Below are 23,769 nucleotides of genomic sequence, written 5' to 3' on the forward strand. Positions count from 1 at the left end.
AAATGCTTTATTTTAACTGCATTTTGATATTGGTTTTATGTACAGACTTTGGTGACTTAACCACTAGCAACTTGATCTTCATCCACTGATCTTCAAAGTTTATCAAACGCCTTCGATTGTTTGGATAACATAACTATCCCTATATAGTATATAACGCAAAAATCGAGTTCAATACGATTTGATGATTGCTTTGTTCTTACATTTAACTAGTTGTCCCCCATCGGTTGTTGCGTCCATTGTAAGTAGATTGGGCAGATTCTATGGTCATTGATAGTTCCAGTGATCTTAAACTACGACGGATTGCCAATGATCGCACCCATAAAAACTAACTCATGCCGAATGAGTTTGCTTATAAAATGTAGGGTATGTTTAACTTTTCATATTGCGACTTTTTGGAGTTATTGGGCTTTACATTTGTGTGTGTGTTCTAAGGCAACTTGTTAGAAGGCAACTTTAATATAAATGTTATTTGTTTTATACTAAAATTTACACCATGACCTCAACCATCAATTTGCTTCTTTATCCAGCTCTAACGCAAATTTATACAGTTCGATATGTGAATTGGGTTAGGGGTTAAGGGGTTAGGTTTATGTCAGCGGAGGGTTTAGTGGGTGCTCTTAAAAACTGATCAAATGCGGGCATTTATTTAATACAAAATTAAAACAATACAAATCAAGCGAGTTTAAAATAATGTAATTGTTTTAGTTTTATTTAGATTTCATCGCTATCCATTGCTTTATCTTATCTAGATACAGGTTTCGCAAAAAATTAAAAAATATACAATCAAAAATACTTAACAAAACAATTAAATCTTGGTTTGCCATTAACAAATGTCTACGACTATTCACGATTCCCAATAGTTGAGTTTTCTGTGCGAAAAACGCTTTATTTTCGAACACGATCTCAAAAAGAACTTCGCAATTTCATGTGGAAATGGCTTTTCGGGCGATCCTTCTTTATCCCGATAGTTTTAACTGAAATGATTTGAATGCAATTAGGTAACATTGCCAAGCACAATTCAAATTAAATGGGTTAGCTAATTCCTATTGAATTTGGCAATACATGCTTGGAAGTATTTTTTAGTTAGTTCAGGGACAGTTTAGAATAAAGTATATAACTTAACATAAAGCACAACTTAAAGGAAACTGTGAGTGTGTGTGTGTATATAGGGAATCGTAATATCTTTCTCAATTTTGTCTTAAGCCTAATTTTGCACTAAACTAATTGCAAATCTTATTATCATATTAGTTGGTTGTTGTCGGTATTTGTTTTTGTATATCTTAATCGCACTAAGATCAATGCAAAAGTTGCCTTTGTTATATTCCCGTTTTTGTGTCTGACTTTTTACATTTAAGCTATTCAAATAATTAACTAGCACAACAAAATTGCATATTGAATACACCGACCGCCCTTCTAAAGATGTACACGTTAAGTTGATTTTCGTTTTTCGTGATTGAAAAAACAATAAGCGAAATGAGTTCTGAATCTTAACCTAATGAATAACAAACTTGAAAAACTTTATTGACAGGATCTTTGGTGCGTCTTGCGGATCCTTCCCCCTCATGCTCCCGATTGTTGGTGAGGGGGGCTAGTGGGTTTCTTGCGGGTCGCTGAAACCCGCTGGTTCTTCACCCTCTGTTTTGGCCGGCGTCTGGTTGTCGTTGTCCTGAATGGGCCATTGGGTCGATGTGTGTGGTCAGCTGTACATACGTGGCCTCCTGAAGTCGCCCTCCCACTGCAGCACCGCTCGCAGTTGCTCCTTTCCCTCGTTTAGCGGCTCCTCCTTGATTTCCACCACCTCCACATCATCGCCGTCGTCATCCTCATGTCATTGGAACTGATAAAGTTGGCGCAGCGCCCGCGCCCTCTCCGGCTGCACTCGTGTTGGTGGCCGCGGCACCTTGGGCTCCCGCTTGGTGCGCTTCAGTTGCGCCTTGGGTCGCGGGAACGTCAGCGGTTTTTCGTACGCATGATCAAGTTTTTCCTCTTTTATATGGGGCAGGCAGTAGACGCGACGCGCCTTTTTGAACCGAATCTTAAGCACCTGCTGCACACCATTGATTAGCAGACAGAAGTGACGCCAGCTGGCCCGAGTCTTTCGCCACGATATTGCTGTCTTACTAAATCCATTGAAATTCTCATCTCGCTTGGTGGTTCCAAAGGACGGAGGCAATGTACGTACGACTCGCTGGGTTCGCTTCGGAATGCGTGCTACCGTATTGACCGTATTGTCACCTGGCGGCGGCAGCTGCTGCATTAGTACGCGCAGGGACGCCTTGCTGTCCTCATGCGTAGCGAGGGAAACAGGTTGTATTAGCTGGCTCTCAGTGCGACGTTGCTGGCGCGTTCTTGGCCGTCGGAAGGTCGTTTCTGGTTCAACAGGAATCGGAGCTGCTGGAGGTGGCATGTACTGCCGGTCCTCCTCAGGCAGAGGTAGTTCGGAGTAGTACTCCTCGGGAAGAGGCAGAGGCGGCTCATACTCGTCGAAACCGTAGAAGTCCGCTTGGACCTCAAATGCCGGGTCAAATCGTTCGTGCACTATCTCGTCGTCGGTTGGAGCAACTGTCGACGAAAACGCGGCTGCATTTTTCCAAGATTCTTGAGTCGCGACAGTCGCTTCCATGGGCTCGCTGACTAGGGTTATGCCCTCATCCTCCGTCGACTTATCGTGCGTGAATTCCATTTGTTGCTGATCGTCTAACATACCTGCCGTCGGTTGCTCCATAGTGTCTTCGCTGAGGTCCACAACCATCTGTTGCGGCATTATGATATCCACGTCCGGATCATTTGAGCCGTACTGCAGCCACTCGCTGTCGAGAATATCTAACACTGTGGGCCGATCAGCCGGATCCCGCTGCAGACACCAGCTAACCAAATGTCGGAACGCAGGACTTGCACTTTCCCAGCGCACAGAACGCTGATTAAACGTTTCCCGGCGCATTCGCTTGCGAAGCTCGTGATGGGCCGCAGCGGAGTGATCCACATCGTCTTCGTTCTGTCTGTACGGCCGATGACCCACCAGCATGGTATACAGCGTGGCCCCAAGACCATATACATCCACGGCTGGCGAATAAGTGACGAGATTCGCATCCGCGAGCATTTCAGGCGGAGCATAGTCCAGCGTGTAACGCGGCTTGTCCTTCCAGCTCTTAAAGCGATTATTGTAACTATTGGTAAAGAATACAAATTAAATAGGGGAAAAATGAGATTTAGGCCAATAGCATTACCAGGCGCTGCCAAAATCGATCACTTTGACAGTCCTATCCTCTCCGTTCTCGAACATTATGTTCTCCGGCTTCAGGTCACCGTGTATAAAGTTCTTGGAGTGTATGTGCCGCACAGCCATGACCAGCTGCAGAAAGATCTCCCGACACGAATCCTCATCCATGCCGAGGGATGCGGTCAGCTCCGGGCCGGACAGGTACTCCATAACGATCCATGTCTCGCACTTTTCCCTGAACGTTCCATGGTAGCTTACGATGTTCTTGTGATTGGTCGTGTCGAGAGCGCACGAGATCAGCGCGTCGACCTCGGAGGGACGGAACTTGGATAGCGGTATTATTTTGGCCAAGAACACCAAATCCGTAGAGCTGTCCACCACAAAATGGCAAGTGCCATAGGCTCCGCTTGAAGTGCGGGTACCCAGTTCAAGATCATCTGGCCGACAGGGTATATTCTACAAGGACAAGGTCTTGGTATTAGTAGTTGACTATCAGATAATATTGCAATTAAACCAACCTGAAGTCCTGTATTACAGTATTGGATCTGACAGTGGTTATCCCGTCGCATCTGCTCCAAATGCTCTGGCGCCACATATGTGTAGCCGCGAAATAGTCGTATCCGGCTGGGCGGGGCATCGCATTCGGGATCCTCGGGCACTTGGTCGGTAAACTCGTTGCTGAAGTTCTGCACATCATCCTCGGCGGTGAGGGTGGGCTTATAGGGAGCCTTGCGACGCTTTGTCCGCAGCTCCTGCCAGTTAATGCCGTTGAAGAAGGGGTGCTCCTTGATTTCGCTGGCGTCGCGATGGTTGCCACCTAAGCGCCGCTTTGGATTCTTTTCCAACATCTTTAGCACAAAGTCGCGGGCGTTGGCACTGAACGATGAGGGGATCAACGGCTGCTCCTTCTGAATCCGCCGCGATATTTCCGACTGCTGGGCCTGGCCGTCGGACGTTGCGAATGGCGAAGCGCCGGTGAGCAGCTCAAAAGTGAGCACACCCACCGACCACCAGTCTACGGCACTGTCGTGTCCCGGCGGCCCCGTACGGATTATCTCAGGTGCCATATACTCCAGAGTGCCGCAGAAGCTATGCGCACGGTATTCATTCTCCGCGGTAAGGATCTTTGACAGTCCAAAGTCGGACAAAACAATGTGCCCCTCGCCATCAAGCAAAATATTCTCCAACTTAATATCTCGATAGATGATTCCCAACTGATGCAGTTGCTCCAGGGCCAGCACCACCTCGGCTATGTACACACGCACCCGGGACTCCTCAAAGTTCTCAGAGTGGTAGAGATGCGTGAAGAGCTCACCTCCATTGGCAAAGTCTGTAAATTTATAAGATTTAATTCGTTTTGTTCAGATTCCGATAGATGGTATTATCTTACCTAGCACGAGGTAAAGCTTCGAGGAGGATTGGAAGGCGTAGTGCAGACTCACGAGGAAGGGATTACGTTGAATGGCTTCCAGTACCTAGAAACAAAAAACAAATATTTTTTTCAAAATGTAAAGAAATATTTAAAAATACATTTAATTTGTTGCAATCCTGTATCCTCTTAAAATAAATGTACATATATTAATTCAATATATCCCCATATAACTATTTTATTTTACCCTTTACTTATAAGGTGTTCATAAAACATTGATAATTAACGTTTCCTTAAAAATCGCCTATCTCTTTCCCACGGCTTTCGCTCACTCGCTTATCACAGATCTTGTTGTTTTTTTTTCTATTTTGTTTTGAGTTTTATTTACGCCAATACAGTTTGAATGCATCAGTATGAGTATAAGTTATTTACGTGTTGTTGCCGATTAATGTTCCGCGTAAGAACGAAAGAGAATGGCATGTGAGAGGAAAAGTGAAATCAAGCATTTTGAAAATGAATTAATGAAGTGAATTCGTCTCTTGCTCATTTCTTTCAGATAAAAACGTTCACATTTCTCGTTCGTTTTAATAAACACCACGATGGCATTAAAAAAGAAAGAAATTAATTTTAAGTAGTTATCAAGTTTTAACGGAATAAAATTATTAAATATAATTGGAACCTGAATAGTAAGAAATTATTCATTAACATTTTTAAAACTAATAGTAACTAATATGCTTTAAATGTTATTAGAATTTGTATAAATTAAAATTTGTATTTTTGTAATATATTTTCTAAATTAGCAAAAATTTCCTCAATATTGGTGGCTACTGTTTATTCCTTTCTATTTTGGCGACTGCCAGACAAATTATAGACTTGTCGAATCGCAGATACCGGCAACGTTTGATAACTGGGTTAGTAGCACAACTATTACACCTTGAAACATTCAAGTGGGTGGCATTGGAGGAGAGAGAGAAAAGGGTAACAGAGAGACTCGAAAATAGCGCATGAAAACAACGTTAAAGCAGGGCGCCCCAATTGTAAATTTGTTTAAGTTATCTGCGGCTATGGCGCCTACACCTGTTTGCAGTTATTTAACGCCGTTTTGATCTTTCTCCCTTTTCCATTTCTATTTTAATTGATTTACTACGACTCTCTCGTTTCCGAAAAGAGAGAAAGAGATAGAAAAAAAATAACAGAAAAACCGGTTGCACTAGCCAGTTTGCAACAACAACTTCCACTATTGATCTGAGCTGGATGCTCTCTTTAGCTCTCCCGATTTCATACACAAGAACAAACATCAATAAAAAAAAATTACATTACATTAATAAAGGCATCTAGAAATTACTATTTTTTGGATAATACATTAATAATAAAAAATGTCATTGAGTTTACACCTTTTCATAATTTTTATCATTTGAAAATTTAAACTTTCGAAATTTTTTTTTGCAGTGTACGTGTGTATCCTCTCTTTGGACTGTGTTGGCTTTTTGCCGGTGCAACAAGAACAAGTTGCTATGTGGGTCACAAGAACATCTCTCTCCCTCTCTCCACCCACTTTCCTCCTTATGCCTTTTCCCGTTTACTGGCTTCTTTTTCTTTTCATCCGATTCGCTACCGTAAACTGTACGTGCGACTTGAAGGTTGTCAAATCGGGTTTAATTTCAATAAGCTGCACTTTATTGTCGTCATTAAAGTGAAGAGCAATTCAAAGTAAAAGAAGCCGCAAAGCGGTGTGATTGCAAAAACATCACGCAGCGGTACAGGTAACGGTAATCGAAAAGTAAAAGAGCTACCGACAAAAAGAAATGGCTTGATTAAACACGTTTGCGGTATTTTTCCTTGTTAAAAAATGAGTAAAAGGGCTTTCTCGCTTTGCAGTTTGCGTCAGTTTGTATTAAGCTTATACACAAAAATAGTATGGTTAGTTTTCAAAAATAGGGCTAATCGTGATAAGAATGATTAAACACTAATGATTTTTTTATTGATTTTAATATAATATATTTAAGTCAAATATTTACCACTCTCTCCACTTACCACTCTCTCCGTTTTGGTGTGTTCCGCGGTTTTTCGCTTCTGGACCACCGTTATCTTATTGAGTACCTTCATTGCATACAATTTTCCGGCATCGTGTCTAGTTAGCTTGCGCACGAGGAAAACCCGCCCATAGGCTATGAAAAATATGAAAACATTGCCAAGTCAATATTTGATACATTTTGTATTTGTATTCCAATAATATTTTACTTACCACCTGTTCCTAGAACGCGTATGATTTTGAAATCATTCAGACTAACGGCCTCATCACTGTACAATTTTACTAAAAAGAAAGAAAATCACGGAGATAAGCATTGTAATCGGGCACCAAAACAACAAATTCATACATATATTTCCAAACTGCACCTGAACTAATCACTGGCTACTACAAACCAAATTATTTTGCTCTCTAAGAATGATAATGAATGAGAATGAATTTGTACTAGTACATACATGTATGTACACACATACATATGTACATAGATAGTGCACTAAGTTTTGTAGGGTGGGCGATAAAAATAGTTCTTCGCATTGTGTACTTAACACATGTGAAACGAATTATCACATTTTATTTTTATCGCCAGCGCAGCACGTGCCAGACACTTGATTCCCTCTTGTTCGTTGCCGAAAGCGGGCAAGTGGAAAATGCTACACATGATTATCAGACTACCTATGTACATACATACATATGTGATATGTAGCATTATGGCCTTATAATTCCATGGGCATGCCGGTCTAACAGAAACTTTGTTGACCACAGCATTTATTTTCAGGGACCAAGGACACGGCACGGAACTCTGCCATTTGGGGGAAGGAGAACTTTTCTCTAGACATACATATATTTCAGGCTTCTTTGGGGGCATGTGCCACAAGCCATAACAGTTCACTGGCCCCAAATGTCTGTCCCAAAGATTGCACTGTTTACGATTATTGCACGAAGCAGACAAAGTTCGAGGGATTTGCAGGCATTAAAAGTGAAGCTACTTAATATCTAATAAGTAAAACAATATAAATTATTGTGCTATTAATAATTATAGGGACAGACAACAGTGTTTATAGCTTTTGCAACCCATAAGTTTAGTTTAGATTAACTTTATTAACTATTCCATTAAACTGTGCAGACGTGTTTGAAAGTGATGCCTTTCCAATTTACCCTCACAAAAGGTTAGTTTGCTCCTTGAAGGCATTCACCTGATCTGCCATTCAATTTAATAACCGCAATTATTCAGCTTCAATCGAAAAGCCTGTGAACGCTGTAATTCAATTAGCTTGACATTAAATAAAACGTTCCCAAATGACCAATTCGTTGAAGCAAACATCATCCTCAACCTGCCGCATTTTGGCAATGAGTCAGTCAACCCGACGTAAGCCCACCCATTCAAACCATTCCAAACCGTCTGAATATGTGACGAATATTAATGTAAAGTTCAGAGCCAGTGTTGCGAAATATTCCTAGCCACAGCAGCTTGCGAAAGTGTCCTTGATCCCCGAAGGACCTTATTCAGAGCGCGTCTGTAACATTTGTACTCTTATTATTATTTCAATATTAGAATCTTGATTCAACCCTCGTGCAATGGAGCCGTCAAAATTTCGCGTTGTTGTGAAATCAAGAAACATTGACACAGAACTTCAGCAGGGGTTATTGGTATCGAGAGTTGTGCCTGCTCAACCGAACCTGTTGTATTATTATTTGGAAATACAACTTGCTAACAGCAAATAAATGTAATTTGCGAAAAACACCAGCCAAACGCACGGAATGACGCGTGCCGAAATTCTTCAAGGGTGCATCGAACCCAGGACTTTTTCCAGTGGGTGGCAACTTTTCGCCGAAATTATTGATTCAACAAGAAAAACTGAAGGAAAAACCCTTTTCCTTGGCACCCTTGTATATTTTGCTATTTTTGTTCTTTTTCATATATCAAATGGAAATATGGAATTTTTTAGTCAGTATTTAAAGCAAGTGCGAATTTTCTTTTGTATTTTTAAACCGTCCTTTTTGAAAGCGTGTGTGACGACGTCGAGCAAATAAATTGGCCTTGATGTGGCATTATATACTCTGGCCAGGTTCTTAAACTTATTAACCGCACAAAAAAAATGACTAGGCAAAGTTTAATGAACGCAGACCGAAAGAATATGAATAATAATACGCAAACCGCAACAAGTGGAGAACATTCTGATAGCAACAATTTCGATTTTCTATTTTTACTTCTCATTGTCAAGTGCAAATTGTCGCATAAGAAATGTTTAACCCACTTAAGAGTAATGTGTATAATGTGCTGGCGGTAACTGTACGAGGATATCGATTTAACTGATAAAAAAAAGTGAAAGGGGTGAAAATTACACAGCTGAAAATGCAACATTTTAATGCATTTTTAAGTAATTCATAATAAGATTAAATGTGGATATAATATTTTATAACATTTTGCTACCGTTACTTGAGATGCATTCTGTATTTTCCTCTGTGCATTGCTAATTATTATTGTTAATTTACAAAAGGGTGGGGTTTATAATACATCCCCCCCTCTCCCACCACTAGTCGGTTGCCGTGACGATGTTCTTGTGATAATTAACAGCAAACAACAAACACTGCTCACGTATCAATTTGCAGGCAATTATCAAGGAGGCTAACTCGTTGCCCTATCTTTATGTACATATGTACATACACACATATGTAAATATGCTCGTTGTTCGGCGAGTTGCATTGCCAAGTTCAAGTATATAAATTGCCTACAAACAACAACCAACCGTTTATGCAAACAAGCATGTTTGTGAGTACAGCAAACGCTCACAAACAGCGATGCACGCACATTTGTACAAACAACTGACATGGTCACGACTGCACGGCGATGACGAAAAGACTGGCACAGTGGTTCCTTATGATATTTTGGAAGATATAAGACAGATATAAGAACTATTCAAGAAATAGTACATCTTAATTATCGAGATAGTTAGAAACTTTTCAACACTAACTTGTATATAGATTTATTTTATTCGATTTATAAACAGCTGTTTTGAAACCTCTCTTGTTACTTTTCACTCCAAAATCGCACTCTTTCAAGTCTAATGTACTCAGTAAATATAATTTATTTAAAAATGCAACCGAAAGGTGTTAAATCTAACAAATAACAAGCAGCAACAATAGGTTTTCGAACCACGGTTGTCAAATTGGACATTTGGTGTGGTGAGAGGTGAGTACGGCGAGGTTGTGCGATTTCAGGGGAGGTCAGTAGTTTTGGATTTGGCCCGAAGAGCGAACAAAGCCGGGTTGAGTTTTCTGGGTAATCGTGTCAAGGTTGAATGCATGTGCTCCACTTTAACAAAGGACGATAGAGACGGCACTCCATCCGGCATTGACCAGCCACCCTCTGCCGACATTTCAATAAAACCTTGAGACATCCACCCGGTTAAAGTTATCAATTATTCCACCACACTACCATATTTGATAAGCTCAGTGGCAGCATGAAATATTCACTGCAACTTGTAACTAATTTTCTTATCTAGCATGTGCTTGCAGTTGGCCCGGTCTTCTTTATCACTATCATTGAGTGGAATGACTCACCGTAGTATTTCAGATCGGTGACCACCTCCAGGTCCCGTTGATGGGCCTCATTGTCCAGATCAAGGGGTGTACTATTGCTGGTGGGCATGGCGTAGGAGGGCGTGGTCGACGAGGAGGCCTTCGAGGCTGCTGCTGCCGCTGCTGCTGCAGCCGCCGCCGCCGCAGCAGCTGCATTGTTGGATTTGGTCTTGGATAAGCTGGAGCTCGATTCATCGATCTCCATCCCGTTCGGCTCATCCTCCTCCATGTCCTGGTCGTAGTACTCCCGCTCGGGGTAGCGCCCATCATCGCTCTCCGCATCCGATATGCAAACAATATCCGCCACATTAGTGGTGGGCGGGGATGGAGGTGTGGGCGGTGATATGGTCTCGCGGTAAGTGTAATCCCTTGCAGATGCTGACGTGGTCTTGCTGTTGCTATTGGTGTACTGACCGTTGGTGGCACTGATGCTGTTGTTGTTATTATTGTTGTTGTTGTAGTTCAAGGACTTTCCAGAACCAGAGCCGGATCCCTCCGTATTCAGTTTGGACTTTCTGCCATTGGTCAACGTTTCTGAATTGCTATTCTTAAGCGTTTTGCCCTTGCCATTGGCTACCAGCTGGCCATTCAGATGATTCCGCACCATTTGATCTGGCTCGTCGTAGGCTAGTGACTCCGATTCACGGGGATGTTGATGATTCTTGAGACGCGACGTACTTGTACCGCTTAAGATTTCGTAGTTTTGTTTTTGCAGGCGACTCATGGCTAGATTCTTCCGTCAAAGATGCCGTTAATAATGCTCTACGTGCTCCTCACGTAATCAATGGATGATATTCCAGCAATTAACAAAAAAAAATAAAAAGGTCCAGGAACTGATCGTGGCGCATCGTTAAGCTGGAAAAACAAAAATCAAAATAAAGACATTTGTTCGAAAATCGATAACAATTTGTAGACAAGCATTAGACTTTTTGACACATTCTAATATGAGCACTGACATAAAGTTGTAATTTTGGCTAGCTAGACTGTTTTATTGTTCTAATATTGTTAATAAGAAACTGAATTATTTATTACTGAATTATATACAACATGTTTATACGATAGAAATTACACAATTTAAATACTAAATATATGAATGCATTTTTTGAAATTTATTCCGCAACATGGTTTGGCTACTATTGCCTTGAACACAGCTGTTTCTTATTGTGTTTCATTTAGGCAATCTTCACCGTACCTTCCGCATGCCCATTGACCATTTCTATTCCCATTTCTTCATCCACAATATGGTACAGTTTCAACGCAGGCGGGAGTAATTTTTCCGCTGTTAGCGGACAATTGGATTGGGAAACTCATTTCTGAATAGAACACTATTTGGGAGTTCGACTCACCTCGCGAAAGAATATAAGCGCAATATTATAATGCAGACGAAGAAATCCGAATTGGAGTGTGTGTGTGGGTGGATCTGGGTGGGGAGGGGGAAGAGTGTTGGATTATGCGTGCGGCGGTAGCGATGTGCAACACTGAACGTTCCAATGATAATGTGCACCGATTTATGCAGCACTGGCGTTGGCTTAAATATTATTCAACCAATTTGGTTGCGGTTTCTTTTCATTCTTCTTTTTTACTTGTTATATTCCGTGATTATCACAATCTTTATCAGTCGCGCATTTTTCACTTCCACAGTTAGTCTTTATTTTTTTCTCAATTTCTTATTCTTCGCCGTTCTCTTTGCCCACAACTACGTACACATATGCACACTCACACGCTGGCACTTTCTGTATCGGCTGCGTTTTTAAAGCGTTTTTGTTTTCGTCCGCTGATTCCGCTCCGGCGACTGTTGCTCTCGATATTCAATGGATTTTCCAATTTCCCTGCGTACGCTTCGTACTTGTTTTTCAATGGACGATATAGTAGCGTTTTGATATTGAGATTATATGTTTTTTATAAGTTGTTTTGTGTTACACGAGATGGTTTTTACCGCCGCTTTCTACTCGTTTACGCACACACACATTGAAACGCGGGACGCTCTCCGCCATCTGCTTTGCTCTCATTCGTGAACACTTATTAGGTACGGACCACCTTGATGGCAATCGCGTCGATTTCCGTTAAACTCGATCGGATCGGTTTAGTTTAATATAATACAATTAAAATCAAGAGAGCCCTAAAACGATTAAGCCGGATAATTGGCTTTTTGTAATTTGAACACACAGCACCGTACGTAGAAATTTTCCCTTTGCTTTTGTGTCACTTACCGTAGCTATCGTTATCGGTAGTGTTGACAAGAGAGCAAAAAGCGTGGTGTTGGACAGCAGCCGTATATCGGTTGGCAGGGATGGTGGAGAGTATCGTTTCATCTAATATTTACGGGATATTATATTTTGATTAACAATAAACATCAATAAATAAATAAATAAATAAATGAATAAATTCAATGAAAATGAGAAAAACTCGTTAATCAACATAAGAAGTTTAAAAATTATCTAGTTTATCATTATATATATATATAGTTAAAACATATATGTTATATATTTTTATAACACCATGAATTTCTGTTTGTTTTTATTGAACTATTCAGTAAGCTGCACGGACGTAAATAAACCTTAAAAAGTAACCATAATATTTGACAAATTCTTCCTCGCCAAGTCGGGAACTGTGCATCCATCTTTCGGATAACCGACGGGCAGTAGGATGAGCAATTTTTCATTGACGGGTCGCCCGAGCAGGGTTCTCAAGGCTGGACCGCAGTTCAAAGGAGTGGTGACCAGCGATGAGAGTCCTGCCGCTTGAAGGGCACACAAAAGGATCCCGGCCGCAATCGATGTGGATATCTCGTTGTAGTAGTGCCTCCTCCTTCGCTTCCCATTCTCCGACAATCCATACGTCTGCTTGAAGACCAGTATGAGGTACGGCGCCTCGGTGAGATACTCCTTGACATGATTGGTTTGCAGGGGTCGCAGATCGGTGACCCACTGCGGATGCATCCTCTGGCTGTAGTTGACCAGCTCCTCCTGCTCCACAATTTGCCGAATGGATCGCTTGAGTTCCGGTTCCTGTAAGACGCAGTACGTCCAGGGTTCTGTGTGTGCGCCACTGGGAGCTGTTCCCGCCGCCCGAATGCAGTCCTCTATCACGCTGAGATCCGGTTTGGGATGGCTACTAAAGGAGCGAATGCTACGGCGTCCACGCATAAGTTCGTAAAAGCGTTTGGCTCCATCAGGGTTGAGATTCTGGCCGGGAACGAAGGTCACATGGGGCTTATCCTCCAGGGATGGCTGCAGTTCATCGTCAAGATCTGCCAAGTCTTCAACTGGAAAATGGAATAGAATAGCTTTATTTTCACCTTGGATTATTTTAAAATTTACCCTCCTCCTCGACTTGTTCATCTAAATTATAGGTTTTTGAACCGCGATTCCCTTTAAAAAACAATTTTTTTAGGATCCATATCAGCGCCAGACTGATGAAAAAACTTGGCCAATGCTTGAGTAGCTTGGAGCTGCTGATTAGTTCGTCCACATCCATGGTGCTACAAAATGTAACTGCTTTTGCGACGGAGAGAAAGAGGCTGCTGTTGCTCTCGGAAGGGCTTATCACTTGGTTAAGTGGGTCAGGGCTATTACTGATAGCGATGGATGCTGGTGGATGGGCTTTGCTTTCCAGTTCAGTTGCTGTTCCGGCAGCAGTAGGCGCAATGGCTGCCCTTGTGATGCTCGCACATCCTCGGTTGTCCCTGTTCGTGGGCACTCCTATCCGACTTGCATTTTGGATTCTTAGGCATCGGATTTGGCTCGCCCGGTTTTCGTTTTTGGGGCGGAATCGGTCGGCGTAAATTATTGAGTGGAATGGCCTTGTGGTGAACCAATTGGCGCTTGTGCACCTCCCTCAGAATCTCGATTATCCGCCACTTGGCATCGAAGAATATGAAATCGGGAGCAGTGGCTAGCTCGGTACGTATCATATCGCAAAGCATCTGCACTTGCTGGCTATTCGCGGACTCCTGACCGAAAGGTTCCTTCTCCACCAAGTGAGCTGGTTGTTTGAGGGATTCAGAAATATCTGAATTTTGCGGGCAGGATACGGAATTTGGACTAGATTGTGGTAGTGTTTCCCGACACTGGGGTTCACAATTCGAATTTTCGGGTATCCAGGGGCAGGTAACTGGGCTTTGAGAGGATTCAACTTCCGGCTTGCAGGGACAGTTAAACTCGGTGGGTCCTAAATCCTTTTCATTGGCGTAGTACGAAGATTGGCTGGACATCTTGGAGTTAGAATGATGATGACTGGTTTTATCCCTAATGTTGTGTATGTTCTTTTGTTCCGATGGCGAGAGTGCGACTTTCTGTTCCTGATCCTCCAACCCGCTGACTTTCTCCTTTAACGGAACTTCCGTATCAGCGACTTTTTCTGCCTCCTGAATTTCCTGCTCCATGCGATTTTCTTTCTTCGGATTTTCTTGATCAGGAATTGGTTTGATCTTCTTGTTTGGCAGATCCTTAGGGTCTTTTTTCGGCCTCTTGGTTAGAAGATTTCCGGGGAAACCGGCCAGAGGAATATCCGTGAAATTGGTCAACTTTTGGCACAACATCTCTGGGCTGGCTATCGGATTTTTCAAAAGTTTTACGGCGGCGAGTGGGGTGGTTCCACTGCCAGGAAGATCCTTGTCGAAGTAAATATTAAGATGTGGCACCAGGAAAAGAAATTCATTGTAGTAGGGGATTGAAGGAGTCATTATCTCTCCACACTTCCTTCGGGCACGTTCGATAATGGTGTATTCCCGCTCAAAGAGCATCCTTAGCTGCTCCAGACAGGATCTCAGTTCCGAGACGCTTCTTCCCGGAAAAGAGCGCACCATTCTGTTGTAGCAGTCCTCGTCGATATCTTTGTTACCATAGTAGCGATTATTTCGGTTGTATAGGCTATTATGCTTGCTGTAGAGACGTATAAGCTTCCTGACATCATGGTCCTCCAATGAGATATGGTTTCCATTTGTCTCACTCTGATTCCTCGCCTTCCTGTCTCGTTTGCCAAACAAAAAAGAGAGGAATCCCCTGGATTTCTTGGTTTTCTCGATGCTATTGGGTGTTTTTGGTGGATCTAGTGATGCCAAAGCGGGCTTAACGCCTCCTGTCGACTGGCGGTCGCTGGAACTGATCCTGGAGGAGTGGAGATGCATTGGCGTCACTAGACAACTCGAAGCGGAACGCTTGAAGTAACAGTGCCTGTGTTTTAGTTCCATCCTCGGCGATCTGGCGCTTCAGTAGCGTCACATTCGGGTTGACCTCGCTTTCAACGATCTTTGGGTTCTTTAAGGGCAACAGCATTATAATTCAAATAAATTTTGTACCATTATCTGGAAATAAAACTTTTGTAATCCTGACTATTTTTTTTGTTTACTTTTTTGAAGTGAATGAAAGTGTCACTGTCAAGTTTTTTCAAATGAAGATTATATCAGTGAACAATTTTCGAAAATTTCATAATAAAAAATATATAAAGTCTGACCAGGATTTTAAAATAAAATAGCAACTAAAATAGGGTCGCATTGCAACTCTATGTACAACAATTTTTTTAATTTGTTCTTGTTTTTAGAACATAAACAAGATAAAAAAATATTAAAGAATTTTACAAAGTTACACAATTGAACAATTCCAAAACAACCAGGCTTTTAACGGTTTTTAACGAAATACTGGATCAGCTGTTCCACGCTGAAAACTTTGCAACACTGCGCAAGAGAAAAAAAGCGAGAGCAAGGCCTTACAGTAAAAGAGCGAGCGAGAGCGGCGAAAACAACCAAAATAAAGTTACGTGAAATTATAAATAAAAAATAAGGAAATACACGTTCAGCTGCCGACCAGCCAAATACAACAAAGCAACGCTGTAAAAACTGACAACACATTTCAGTTTATTTCGCCTCGTGCCATGTGAGCAACTTTAAATTGATGTCGAATCGGAATCAGTGTGCGGGTGGTGCTAATTAGCGGAAGACGGCAATTTATTGAACGCGAAAAAAGCCCCACAATCCAACTTCCATTTCGACACGAAACCAACCGCCCGCCAAATCAAATCGCCGTCGAGTTGTGTGCATCAAACGAATGTGCGAAAAGTGCAGTAAATCAATGTTTTTGTGAGTGTTTGAAGAAGAAGACGGAAGGAGCGCCCACAACAAAAGCAAAGAGAGCAGGGCCTAACGGGACATCCGAAACCAAAATCTATCGGCCCTACGACACTTTCTCAATAGCTATAGTTTTAGATTATATGTTCATATCTCGAAAGATGGACGAGGTCTTTAGCCTGCACATGGAAAAATTGGACGTTTACGACGGTTAGTATCTAATTTGCAGGAAGTTCTACTTAAACGTATTCACATACATACGTAGATGATGGAATCTGGGTTGTATTTCTGATTAATGAGTTCATCAACTTTCAAGGAAATAAAAGTAGTAGTAGTAGTAGTAAAAGCAGCAGAGGCATTCGGTATGAAATCACACTGATATAGGTCAAATCATAAAAGACACTTTATTTGATTCAAGACTCGCATGATTTTAGCTGTATGAATCATGTCGAAAATAATAGAAATCACTACTACTAAATATAGATAAACACAAAATTAAGAGTCATTGCAAGACGGATACAGTGATTAGATGTTACAAAATTGATTACAATAATCTTGGCGACAATAGAGACAAAAATGATAAAAAAAAAGTATGTGTTAAACAAAAGTAAAAGAAAAGTACAACAGAAACAAGTATTTGGTGAGAAATGATAAAAAGTAACCAATAATAAAAACCATTTATGTAGGTTTATAACAAGATATTGTTCTCGTCAGCTCATTTTTGTCGTAAACTGCTTGTCCTTGTAATAGAATTCGAGTGATTACACCAATTTAATCGAAAAACTAAAATAAACATGGTTAACAACCATGGGAAATGGCTTAAAAGTATGAAAATATAAGAAGGTAAATCAGTAGCAGCTCCTCGTTAGTCATTGTCCTTGGGATCTGGTCCAGCAAGAATCTCCTGGATGATACGGTGGCCGTCCTCCGTTTTCTCGCCCTGAATGATCAGGTCTCTTAGCGTAGATATATGTTTTTCACTCGTCTCGATCTGAACCTTAAGAGCATCGTTTTGCTTCCTCAAATCATCGATGCGTTTCTTGCGTTCCTCTGCCGATTTCTTGGTCTTTTCGCGTGTGCGCTGTACAGCCTGTTCCGAGAATAGTAATAAATCAATAGTGGGCATCTATTTTTGGGGACTTCTGGGGGCCACAGCAACATGTTTCCCAATCTTCACTCTCTGTTTACATCCAATTCTTAAACTTACCTCATTGTTTTTCTTTCTTTTTTCCTTGTACACTGGATCGTCTGTGTGCGGACTCAATGACGAATCGCTATTTTTGCTGGTCGACGCGGCAGTTCTCTTTTTGGCCGGCATTATCTCCGTGATAATTCTAATATTTATTTAGTTCAAATTGGATCGCAATCGGACCGAAATGCAGAAGAAAACACAGCGATGCGTTGTTTTGTTGTGAAATTACACGATAAAACAGCTGTTCAATTGCCATCCCAGTGTTGCAAAATGCGCTGCCTACACTGCCCAGCAAACAAACAGTTAGCGGTATTATTTAATTAAATTAATTGCATGTTGAAAATCAATATTAAAACTCACCCAAAACTATAGCCATGGAATGCTATTCAAAAACTGTCAACCAAACACTTTATTTGGTTTGCTCAGACTTTCACTTTTTAATTTCTCAACTGTTTATACAATTTATTTGTAAAGACTGATTGCTTGTACGTAGATGTAGTTTAGTGCAATAAAATTAAATGAAATGTAATACGTAATAGTCAATAAATGTTTTAAATAAGCAACAGTTAAAATTGCCAACGTGTTTTTTCCAACACTCCACCCAATAAACAAAGTGTGTCACAAGTATTGGCTGCCGGAGCTTTACAGTACTGGATTATTTGCAACCGGCTTATTTTTGCACAAAAGTCTAGTAAAATGTCCTCGCCAGCCCCCAAATCACCGGAGCTTTCGGATAAAAGCAAGAAATACGACAGACAAATCAGGTGGGAGCGTTTTAACTGATAAATAAGGAAGCATAGCACTGATGACACCTATTTAGGCTGTGGGGAGAGCATGGACAGACGCTTTTGGAGGCGGCCACAGTATGCTTGGTGAATGTTACGGCCGTCGGCTGTGAAACTTCCAAGGGACTGGTGCTACCCGGTATCGGAGGCTTCACTGTGGCCGATGGCAGCACCGTCAAGGAGGAGGACCTGGGCAACAAGTCGGTAGACCATCACATATTCCCTGACCACCATTATAAAGCCAATTCTTTCGTAGTTTCTTTCTGGATTCCAGCTATCTGGGCAAATCTAAAGCATTGGCTTGCATGCAACTTCTCCAGGAACTCAATCCCGACGTGAATGGCGATTATGTCGAGGAGAGTGCCGACTTTTTATTAGCCAACAGGCCGAACTTTTTTGACAGCTTCGATTTAGTGATTGCCTCCAATCTCAATGAGCATACTTTGCTTCTCTTAGCCGAACGTTTATGGGAGCTTAACGTGCCATTAATCTACTGCCGATCGCTTGGCATGCTGGGCACAATACGCTTGCAAATACGGGAACACTGCATCGTGGAGGCGCATCCGGATAATCGACAGTTTGATCTGCGTCTGGAGCATCCATTCGATGCTTTGCGAGACCATCTCGCCGGCACCGAGGTGACCAGTAAGGTGCCCTGGCTGCTGGTGCTCCACAAATACCTTAATGTGTGGCAGAAACAACAAGCGGATGGGACTCAAACGCCACGAAATTACAAGGAGAAGAATCAGTTGAAGGAGACCATTAGAGAGGAGATGAAGGCGGATGAGGAAAACTACGAAGAGGCCATCAAGGCGGTCAATACAGCCTTTGGAGCGGGACAGGTTCCCAAAAGCCTCAAAGCCATTTTCGAAGATGATGCCTGCGAACAGTTAAACAAGAAGGTTGTTCATATAATATAAATTTATACTTATACTATACTTTACTTTCATGTGCATTTCTTTTTTACAGAGCAACGTCTTTTGGATCATGGCCAAGGCCCTAAAGCACTTTGTGATACATGAGAATGAAGGCCACCTCCCTCTGCCTGGCGTTCTGCCGGACATGACTGCCAATACAGACTCCTACATCGCCTTGCAGCACATCTACCGCCAACAGGCGCTGCAAGACGCCGACCAGGTGTATCACAAGTGCCAGGAGTACCTTAAGCAGTTGGCTTTGCCTGCCGACAGCATTGATGAGAGAAGTGTGCGTCTCATTTGCAAAGAAGCAGCCGGACTTGCGGTCATAAGGGGCACACGCATTGCAGAGGAGTACGAGAAGAGCAGTCGGCTGCTACCACTAGGTAAAGAACTATCGATCAATTTGTGTGGTGGAACAACCATAAATGACTAGCCTTCCTTGCCTTCCAGTTGAGGACAACGAGCTGCAAGGCAACCTCACGGCATACAACTTTGCGCTGCGCGCCTACGAGCGCTTCCTCAGCGAGTGTGGCAACATTCCCGGCGAGTGCATCGTGGAGCAGGACATTGGACGTCTGAAGAGCATTTCCGCCAAGATGTTAGGCGATTTGGGCATGCACGCCACCATCAGCGATGATGTTCTGCACGAGATTTGTCGATACGGCGGAGCTGAGTTGCATGCAGTGTCTGCTTTTATTGGTAAATATTCCACTTGGTTTATGGGTTGACCGATACCATACTTTGCTAATTCCTTTCAGGTGGCTGCGCTGCCCAGGAGGTGATCAAGATCATAACCAAGCAATACAAGCCAATCGATAATACTTTTATATACAATGCTATAACCACAGAAAGTGTCACATTGAAGCTATAAACAAATGGTATTTTCATAGAAATTGTACATTCTTTTTATTCTTTGTCCCTAAATAACTAATTAAATTAGTCAACAAACCTTCTACTACTAACAAATTCGATTGATACATTTACTTGGCTTTCTTTATAACTGAAACATTGTATTTTTGGGCATAGAACCTACCGAACATAAAGAGAAATGGCACCATATAGGCAGCTCCGATTGGGGTTAACCATTTTCCGTACTCACAGCCACGGAATACTAATTGTGATGCCCAAAAGAGGATAATGGTAAACTGGACCAGCTGCAGGCCAGTTAAGTAGCGCTTCCACCAAAGGAACTTCTGGAATCGAGGACCCAGCACACTCAATGCATAATAGCTGTACATAATGACGTGCACGAAGGAGTTTATCATGCTTGGGAAGAAGACTGCATGGAATATGCGATATTACTACTAGGATGATAATATTTTAACGTATGTGAACTCACTGGAACCCGTCGGCAGCCATTTGACATAAATCCAGCAAAACAAGAACATGGTGCTATGGTGGTACACATGAAGGAAGCTCAGCTGGTTCCATTTGTGGCGCAAGATGAAGAAAGCCGTGTCTGCGAATTCCAGTATCTTTGAGATGTAAAACCACCAAAGAGCTGCCGCTATCTGCATCACATTTCACGTTCATAACTTCTCAGTTCTCAGTTGCTTGGCCAACTCACCCGGATTTCATGTGGATCATGGCTCATCCGACACTGCTGACATGCGAAGTTGTAGCCAAGACTTAGTGATGCCGTGAGAAACTCCAGGCAAATATAACCATTGAGGAATATCATTGACAAGCTGTGGCAAAACAAGGGCACTCTCAACTGCAGCGGCTTGAACCTGAGATTCCGAGTGGCCAGTGGTGGTTTGAAATGGCTGTGGAAATGCTTGGGCTCGATCTCACCTGGCTGTCCATTTGGGCGCGTAGCGCACCATAAGTAAATAGATGGCCAGCAGGGCGATAATATTCCATGGCGACTTGACCAGTGGCCAATTCTGCGTCCGTTCGTCCGCCAAATCCGCGAATGGATACGAATAGCTCTTAGTTTTCGTATCATTGCCCACCGACGTCGTCATGGCATATGTGCTCCAAGATTGCATCAGATCCGACTGAGTAGGCTGGTCATCCCAAGCACGACTGTTATATACGGATATTGATCGCTCCGTTGATGCGTTGATATTTTTCCCCAAAATTTAATTAGATGTCGCTGGAGCATAAACTTTGGCTAAGGTCTAGGTTTTACCTATAACATTTTCACTTAGCATTTTACGACTGTATTTTAATTGATATCCAAGGTCGAGCTTTTATTAACTGTGTCAATTTGTTTGGAAATTAGTATAAAAATGCACTTGGTTCGTACAACTAAAACAAACAATAGAATTTAAGCTATTTATAGGAGTGTTATTGCTTTCATATAGGTTTCTTGGCGACTGCTAATACCCTGTACTTTTGCATATAGAATTTCCCGAACATAAATAGGAAAGGCAGGGAGTAGATTCCCATCGACAGGGTTATCCACGTGCCGTACTCGCATCCCCGGATTAACATTTGCAATGTCCAAAAGAAGATAATGGTGAACTGGACCAGCTGGAGGCCAGTTAGGTAGCGCTTCCACCAGAGGAACTTCTGGACTCGAGGACCCAGCACACTCAATGCATAGTAGCTGTACATGACGATGTGCACGAAGGAGTTTATCATGGCCGGCACATAGGCTACATGGAAACGGAACGTATTGGATTAGGGGGATCAAGCCAAGCAGACACTTTTAAGGCACTCACTCGAACCCGTTGGCATCCACTTAATTAAAATCCAACAAAAGACGAACATGGTGCTATGGTGATACACATGGAGGAAGCTCAGCTGGGACCACTTTTGGCGCAGGATGAAGAAAGCCGTATCGGCGAATTCCAGGATTTTCGAAATGTAGAACCACCAAAATGCCTTTGTAAGCTGTATCAGCAATATTATTAAGAATTTGCGATAAGATTACATCATATATTCCCAAATAGGTTGCTCCAACTTACCCGCATTTCGTGCGGGTCAAAGCTAACCCGACATGGCTGACATCCGAAGTTGTAGTCAAGATCCCTGGATGCCGCATAGAGTTCCAGGCAGATATATCCATTTAGGAACACCATGGCCAAGCTGTGGCAGAACAATGGAGCTCTCAGCTGCAGCGGCTTGTGTCTGAGATCCCGGATAGCCAGTGCATATGTGTAGTTGTTCTATGGATGAAGGGTCGATCTCACCTGGTTGTCCACTTGGGCGCGTAGCGCACCATAAGTAAATAAAGTGCCAGCAGGACGGGCACAGTCCAGAATGAATCCACCAGTGGCCAGTTGCGTGTCCGTTCATCCGGCTGATCCGGAAATGGATGAAAGGAGATGCCAAGTGATGCCATCGAATATGTGCTCCGCCGAGAGCTAACAGACTAGACTACCTCATGTGGACTACGGAATTGCGGCTTTATACCTGATCTTTGGTGACTTTTTTTTTTTTTTTACAAAACTGAGTTAGAGCATTAACTTTTGGGAAGAGGTCTGCGGCTTACATCCAAAGGTCAAGACTTCATCCGGTGTGTCAGTTTTAAGCCCCATTTGCGAAACAATAAAAATGTCACACGTGCATAAGCTGCACGAGAAATTTTCTCGTTTGCAGCTTAGAGCCCGCCGCCCAGATCCCAGTTTCCGCAGCCCGGATCCCAAATTCCGCAGCCCAAATCCCACAGCCGAGATCCTGCAACCCGCATCCAGCAGACCAGAAACTCCAGACAAGTGTATGGTTTATGAGAAATATTGACCTGGTTTTTTATTATTGGTAGCGTCTGAAGCGGCGCTCACGAACCACATAACGCCTCACAATGCGGCCACCGTCACTACTGCGATTCCTGAGGCTCCGTTCGCCCCGCTCGTCTCTTCGTTCCCTGCGACTCCGTTCACCACGTTCGTATCTTCGTTCCCTGCAGCGGAAGATGATAATCCTCCTGCGGCGCCTGTGACGCTTCTTCTTCGACTTCTCGGTGGTGGTGGTGGCAGCCGTAGTGGTAGTGGTGGTCGTCGTGGTGGTCGTTGCGGAGCTCGTGGAGGAGGAGCTGTTCGTCGGCGAGGTAGAGGAGCTGCTCGTCGGCGAGGTGGAGCTAGAGGCCTGTGAGGTCAGGACAACCAGCGTGGCCAGGACGACCAGGGATAGCGCAAGAATAGGTCGCATGGTGATTTCTCTCCGTATTCTGGATGCCATCAGTCACCATGCCGACTTATTTATAGCTGGTCCAGATCTCCTGGTGTTTGCTGGCCAAATATGTAACTTTCTCTGGATTTTCCAGCTTCAGTTCAAAGCTGCAGTCGTTTTGTTATTTTGTTATCATTGTTTTAGCACAAGAGAAATATGCAGAATGAGATAATAGTTATATAATAAGCCTGAAAGTACCAATTATAATTAGCTTTAGTACTTGCCCTATTTGTACTAGTTATGAAATATTTTTTCGCACTTTAAAGTTTATGCAAATTTTAAGAACTTTTATTTTATTTATTATTTAGCAATTAACGAAATAAGTATTTTCCAAACACCTTTCACATTTAACTGGGCGTTTGATGTTTTTCCGATTAAGATAGTTTTCTATCAAGGGTATACTTGGTTCGTTAGAAAGTATGTAACAGGTTTCCGACCTTATAAATTATACATATTCTTGATCAGGATCAAGAGCCATGTCGATCTGAACGT

The 23,769-nt window shown here is 42.6% G+C and overlaps 8 protein-coding genes across 9 annotated transcripts; 2 read left to right on the top strand and 6 right to left on the bottom strand.

The window, feature by feature from the left end:
* Window positions 1–681: 681 nt before the first annotated feature.
* LOC6605221 (chromosomal serine/threonine-protein kinase JIL-1) lies at window positions 682–12,404 on the bottom strand. Its single transcript, XM_002030023.2, has 8 exons — window positions 11,544–12,404; window positions 10,180–11,052; window positions 6,835–6,903; window positions 6,624–6,757; window positions 4,611–4,695; window positions 3,739–4,550; window positions 3,228–3,676; window positions 682–3,167 (listed from the first exon to the last, which is right to left on the bottom strand). Exons 2-8 carry the CDS (start codon window positions 10,919–10,921, stop codon window positions 1,829–1,831), a joined length of 3,630 nt encoding a protein of 1,209 aa, XP_002030059.1. The 5' UTR covers window positions 10,922–11,052; window positions 11,544–12,404; the 3' UTR covers window positions 682–1,828.
* Window positions 12,405–12,681: 277 nt separating this feature from the next.
* LOC6605222 lies at window positions 12,682–15,972 on the bottom strand. 2 transcript variants are annotated; one of them, XM_032718216.1, is made up of 3 exons: window positions 13,869–15,758; window positions 13,518–13,678; window positions 12,682–13,462 (listed from the first exon to the last, which is right to left on the bottom strand). In XM_032718216.1, the coding sequence occupies exons 1-3, from the start codon at window positions 15,386–15,388 to the stop codon at window positions 12,756–12,758; spliced, it is 2,388 nt and encodes a 795-aa protein (XP_032574107.1). In that variant the 5' UTR covers window positions 15,389–15,758; the 3' UTR covers window positions 12,682–12,755. The 2 variants fall into 2 exon arrangements, with proteins under 2 accessions (XP_032574107.1, XP_032574106.1); XM_032718215.1 differs by lacking the exons at window positions 12,682–13,462; window positions 13,518–13,678 and adding an exon at window positions 15,908–15,972 and having other exon boundaries at window positions 13,682–15,502.
* An 8-nt stretch (window positions 15,973–15,980) lies between these two features.
* On the top strand, window positions 15,981–17,982 carry LOC116801018. The gene is made up of 2 exons (XM_032718217.1): window positions 15,981–16,471; window positions 17,561–17,982. The coding sequence occupies exons 1-2, from the start codon at window positions 16,405–16,407 to the stop codon at window positions 17,608–17,610; spliced, it is 117 nt and encodes a 38-aa protein (XP_032574108.1). The 5' UTR covers window positions 15,981–16,404; the 3' UTR covers window positions 17,611–17,982.
* On the bottom strand, window positions 16,641–17,604 carry LOC6605223 (CCAAT/enhancer-binding protein gamma). The gene is made up of 2 exons (XM_002030025.2): window positions 17,469–17,604; window positions 16,641–17,351 (listed from the first exon to the last, which is right to left on the bottom strand). The coding sequence occupies exons 1-2, from the start codon at window positions 17,577–17,579 to the stop codon at window positions 17,127–17,129; spliced, it is 336 nt and encodes a 111-aa protein (XP_002030061.1). The 5' UTR covers window positions 17,580–17,604; the 3' UTR covers window positions 16,641–17,126.
* Window positions 17,983–18,057: 75 nt separating the features above from the next.
* Window positions 18,058–20,051, top strand: LOC6605224 (nedd8-activating enzyme E1 regulatory subunit). The gene is made up of 6 exons (XM_002030026.2): window positions 18,058–18,217; window positions 18,274–18,438; window positions 18,495–19,140; window positions 19,208–19,541; window positions 19,609–19,857; window positions 19,917–20,051. The coding sequence occupies exons 1-6, from the start codon at window positions 18,150–18,152 to the stop codon at window positions 20,027–20,029; spliced, it is 1,575 nt and encodes a 524-aa protein (XP_002030062.1). The 5' UTR covers window positions 18,058–18,149; the 3' UTR covers window positions 20,030–20,051.
* A 28-nt stretch (window positions 20,052–20,079) lies between these two features.
* LOC6605225 (elongation of very long chain fatty acids protein 4) lies at window positions 20,080–21,125 on the bottom strand. The gene is made up of 4 exons (XM_002030027.2): window positions 20,953–21,125; window positions 20,726–20,888; window positions 20,498–20,669; window positions 20,080–20,437 (listed from the first exon to the last, which is right to left on the bottom strand). The coding sequence occupies exons 1-4, from the start codon at window positions 21,123–21,125 to the stop codon at window positions 20,139–20,141; spliced, it is 807 nt and encodes a 268-aa protein (XP_002030063.1). The 3' UTR covers window positions 20,080–20,138.
* A 192-nt stretch (window positions 21,126–21,317) lies between these two features.
* On the bottom strand, window positions 21,318–22,466 carry LOC6605226 (elongation of very long chain fatty acids protein 4). Its single transcript, XM_002030028.2, has 4 exons — window positions 22,299–22,466; window positions 22,074–22,236; window positions 21,828–21,999; window positions 21,318–21,761 (listed from the first exon to the last, which is right to left on the bottom strand). The coding sequence occupies exons 1-4, from the start codon at window positions 22,448–22,450 to the stop codon at window positions 21,460–21,462; spliced, it is 789 nt and encodes a 262-aa protein (XP_002030064.1). The 5' UTR covers window positions 22,451–22,466; the 3' UTR covers window positions 21,318–21,459.
* A 394-nt stretch (window positions 22,467–22,860) lies between these two features.
* LOC6605227 (protein new-glue 1) lies at window positions 22,861–23,385 on the bottom strand. The gene has a single exon (XM_002030029.2). The coding sequence runs from the start codon at window positions 23,284–23,286 to the stop codon at window positions 22,861–22,863; it is 426 nt and encodes a 141-aa protein (XP_002030065.2). The 5' UTR covers window positions 23,287–23,385.
* Window positions 23,386–23,769: the final 384 nt, after the last annotated feature.

The sequence above is a fragment of the Drosophila sechellia genome, chromosome 3L (assembly GCF_004382195.2).
Source record: "Drosophila sechellia strain sech25 chromosome 3L, ASM438219v1, whole genome shotgun sequence".
NCBI classification, from domain to species: Eukaryota; Metazoa; Arthropoda; class Insecta; order Diptera; family Drosophilidae; genus Drosophila; species Drosophila sechellia.

Bases quoted from the DNA above. Each gene is read 5' to 3' on its own strand.
- LOC6605221 (XM_002030023.2), bottom strand. From the start codon at position 10,921: ATGAGTCGCCTGCAAAAACAAAACTACGAAATCTTAAGCGGTACAAGT. The intron at 3,677-3,738 runs GTTGGTTTAATT...TTGTCCTTGTAG, and splicing joins ACTGTAATACAGGACTTCAG to AATATACCCTGTCGGCCAGA. The intron at 3,168-3,227 runs GTAATGCTATTG...CTTTACCAATAG, and splicing joins ATCGATTTTGGCAGCGCCTG to TTACAATAATCGCTTTAAGA.
- LOC6605222 (XM_032718216.1), bottom strand. From the start codon at position 15,388: ATGGAACTAAAACACAGGCACTGTTACTTCAAGCGTTCCGCTTCGAGT. The intron at 13,679-13,868 runs GTGCGAGCATCA...TACATTTTGTAG, and splicing joins GAACAGGGACAACCGAGGAT to CACCATGGATGTGGACGAAC. The intron at 13,463-13,517 runs GTAAATTTTAAA...TCCATTTTCCAG, and splicing joins TGAACAAGTCGAGGAGGAGG to TTGAAGACTTGGCAGATCTT.
- LOC116801018 (XM_032718217.1), top strand. From the start codon at position 16,405: ATGTTCATATCTCGAAAGATGGACGAGGTCTTTAGCCTGCACATGGAA. The intron at 16,472-17,560 runs GTTAGTATCTAA...TCGACGCGGCAG, and splicing joins AAAATTGGACGTTTACGACG to TTCTCTTTTTGGCCGGCATT.
- LOC6605223 (XM_002030025.2), bottom strand. From the start codon at position 17,579: ATGCCGGCCAAAAAGAGAACTGCCGCGTCGACCAGCAAAAATAGCGAT. The intron at 17,352-17,468 runs GTAAGTTTAAGA...TTCTCGGAACAG, and splicing joins AAAGAAAGAAAAACAATGAG to GCTGTACAGCGCACACGCGA.
- LOC6605224 (XM_002030026.2), top strand. From the start codon at position 18,150: ATGTCCTCGCCAGCCCCCAAATCACCGGAGCTTTCGGATAAAAGCAAG. The intron at 18,439-18,494 runs GTCGGTAGACCA...ATTCTTTCGTAG, and splicing joins GAGGAGGACCTGGGCAACAA to TTTCTTTCTGGATTCCAGCT. The intron at 19,858-19,916 runs GTAAATATTCCA...AATTCCTTTCAG, and splicing joins TGCAGTGTCTGCTTTTATTG to GTGGCTGCGCTGCCCAGGAG.
- LOC6605225 (XM_002030027.2), bottom strand. From the start codon at position 21,125: ATGACGACGTCGGTGGGCAATGATACGAAAACTAAGAGCTATTCGTAT. The intron at 20,670-20,725 runs GTGAGTTGGCCA...AATGTGATGCAG, and splicing joins ATGATCCACATGAAATCCGG to ATAGCGGCAGCTCTTTGGTG. The intron at 20,438-20,497 runs GTGAGTTCACAT...TATTCCATGCAG, and splicing joins ATGGCTGCCGACGGGTTCCA to TCTTCTTCCCAAGCATGATA.
- LOC6605226 (XM_002030028.2), bottom strand. From the start codon at position 22,450: ATGGCATCACTTGGCATCTCCTTTCATCCATTTCCGGATCAGCCGGAT. The intron at 22,237-22,298 runs GTGAGATCGACC...CCGGGATCTCAG, and splicing joins GCGCCCAAGTGGACAACCAG to ACACAAGCCGCTGCAGCTGA. The intron at 22,000-22,073 runs GTAAGTTGGAGC...TTGCTGATACAG, and splicing joins TTGACCCGCACGAAATGCGG to CTTACAAAGGCATTTTGGTG.
- LOC6605227 (XM_002030029.2), bottom strand. From the start codon at position 23,286: ATGGCATCCAGAATACGGAGAGAAATCACCATGCGACCTATTCTTGCG.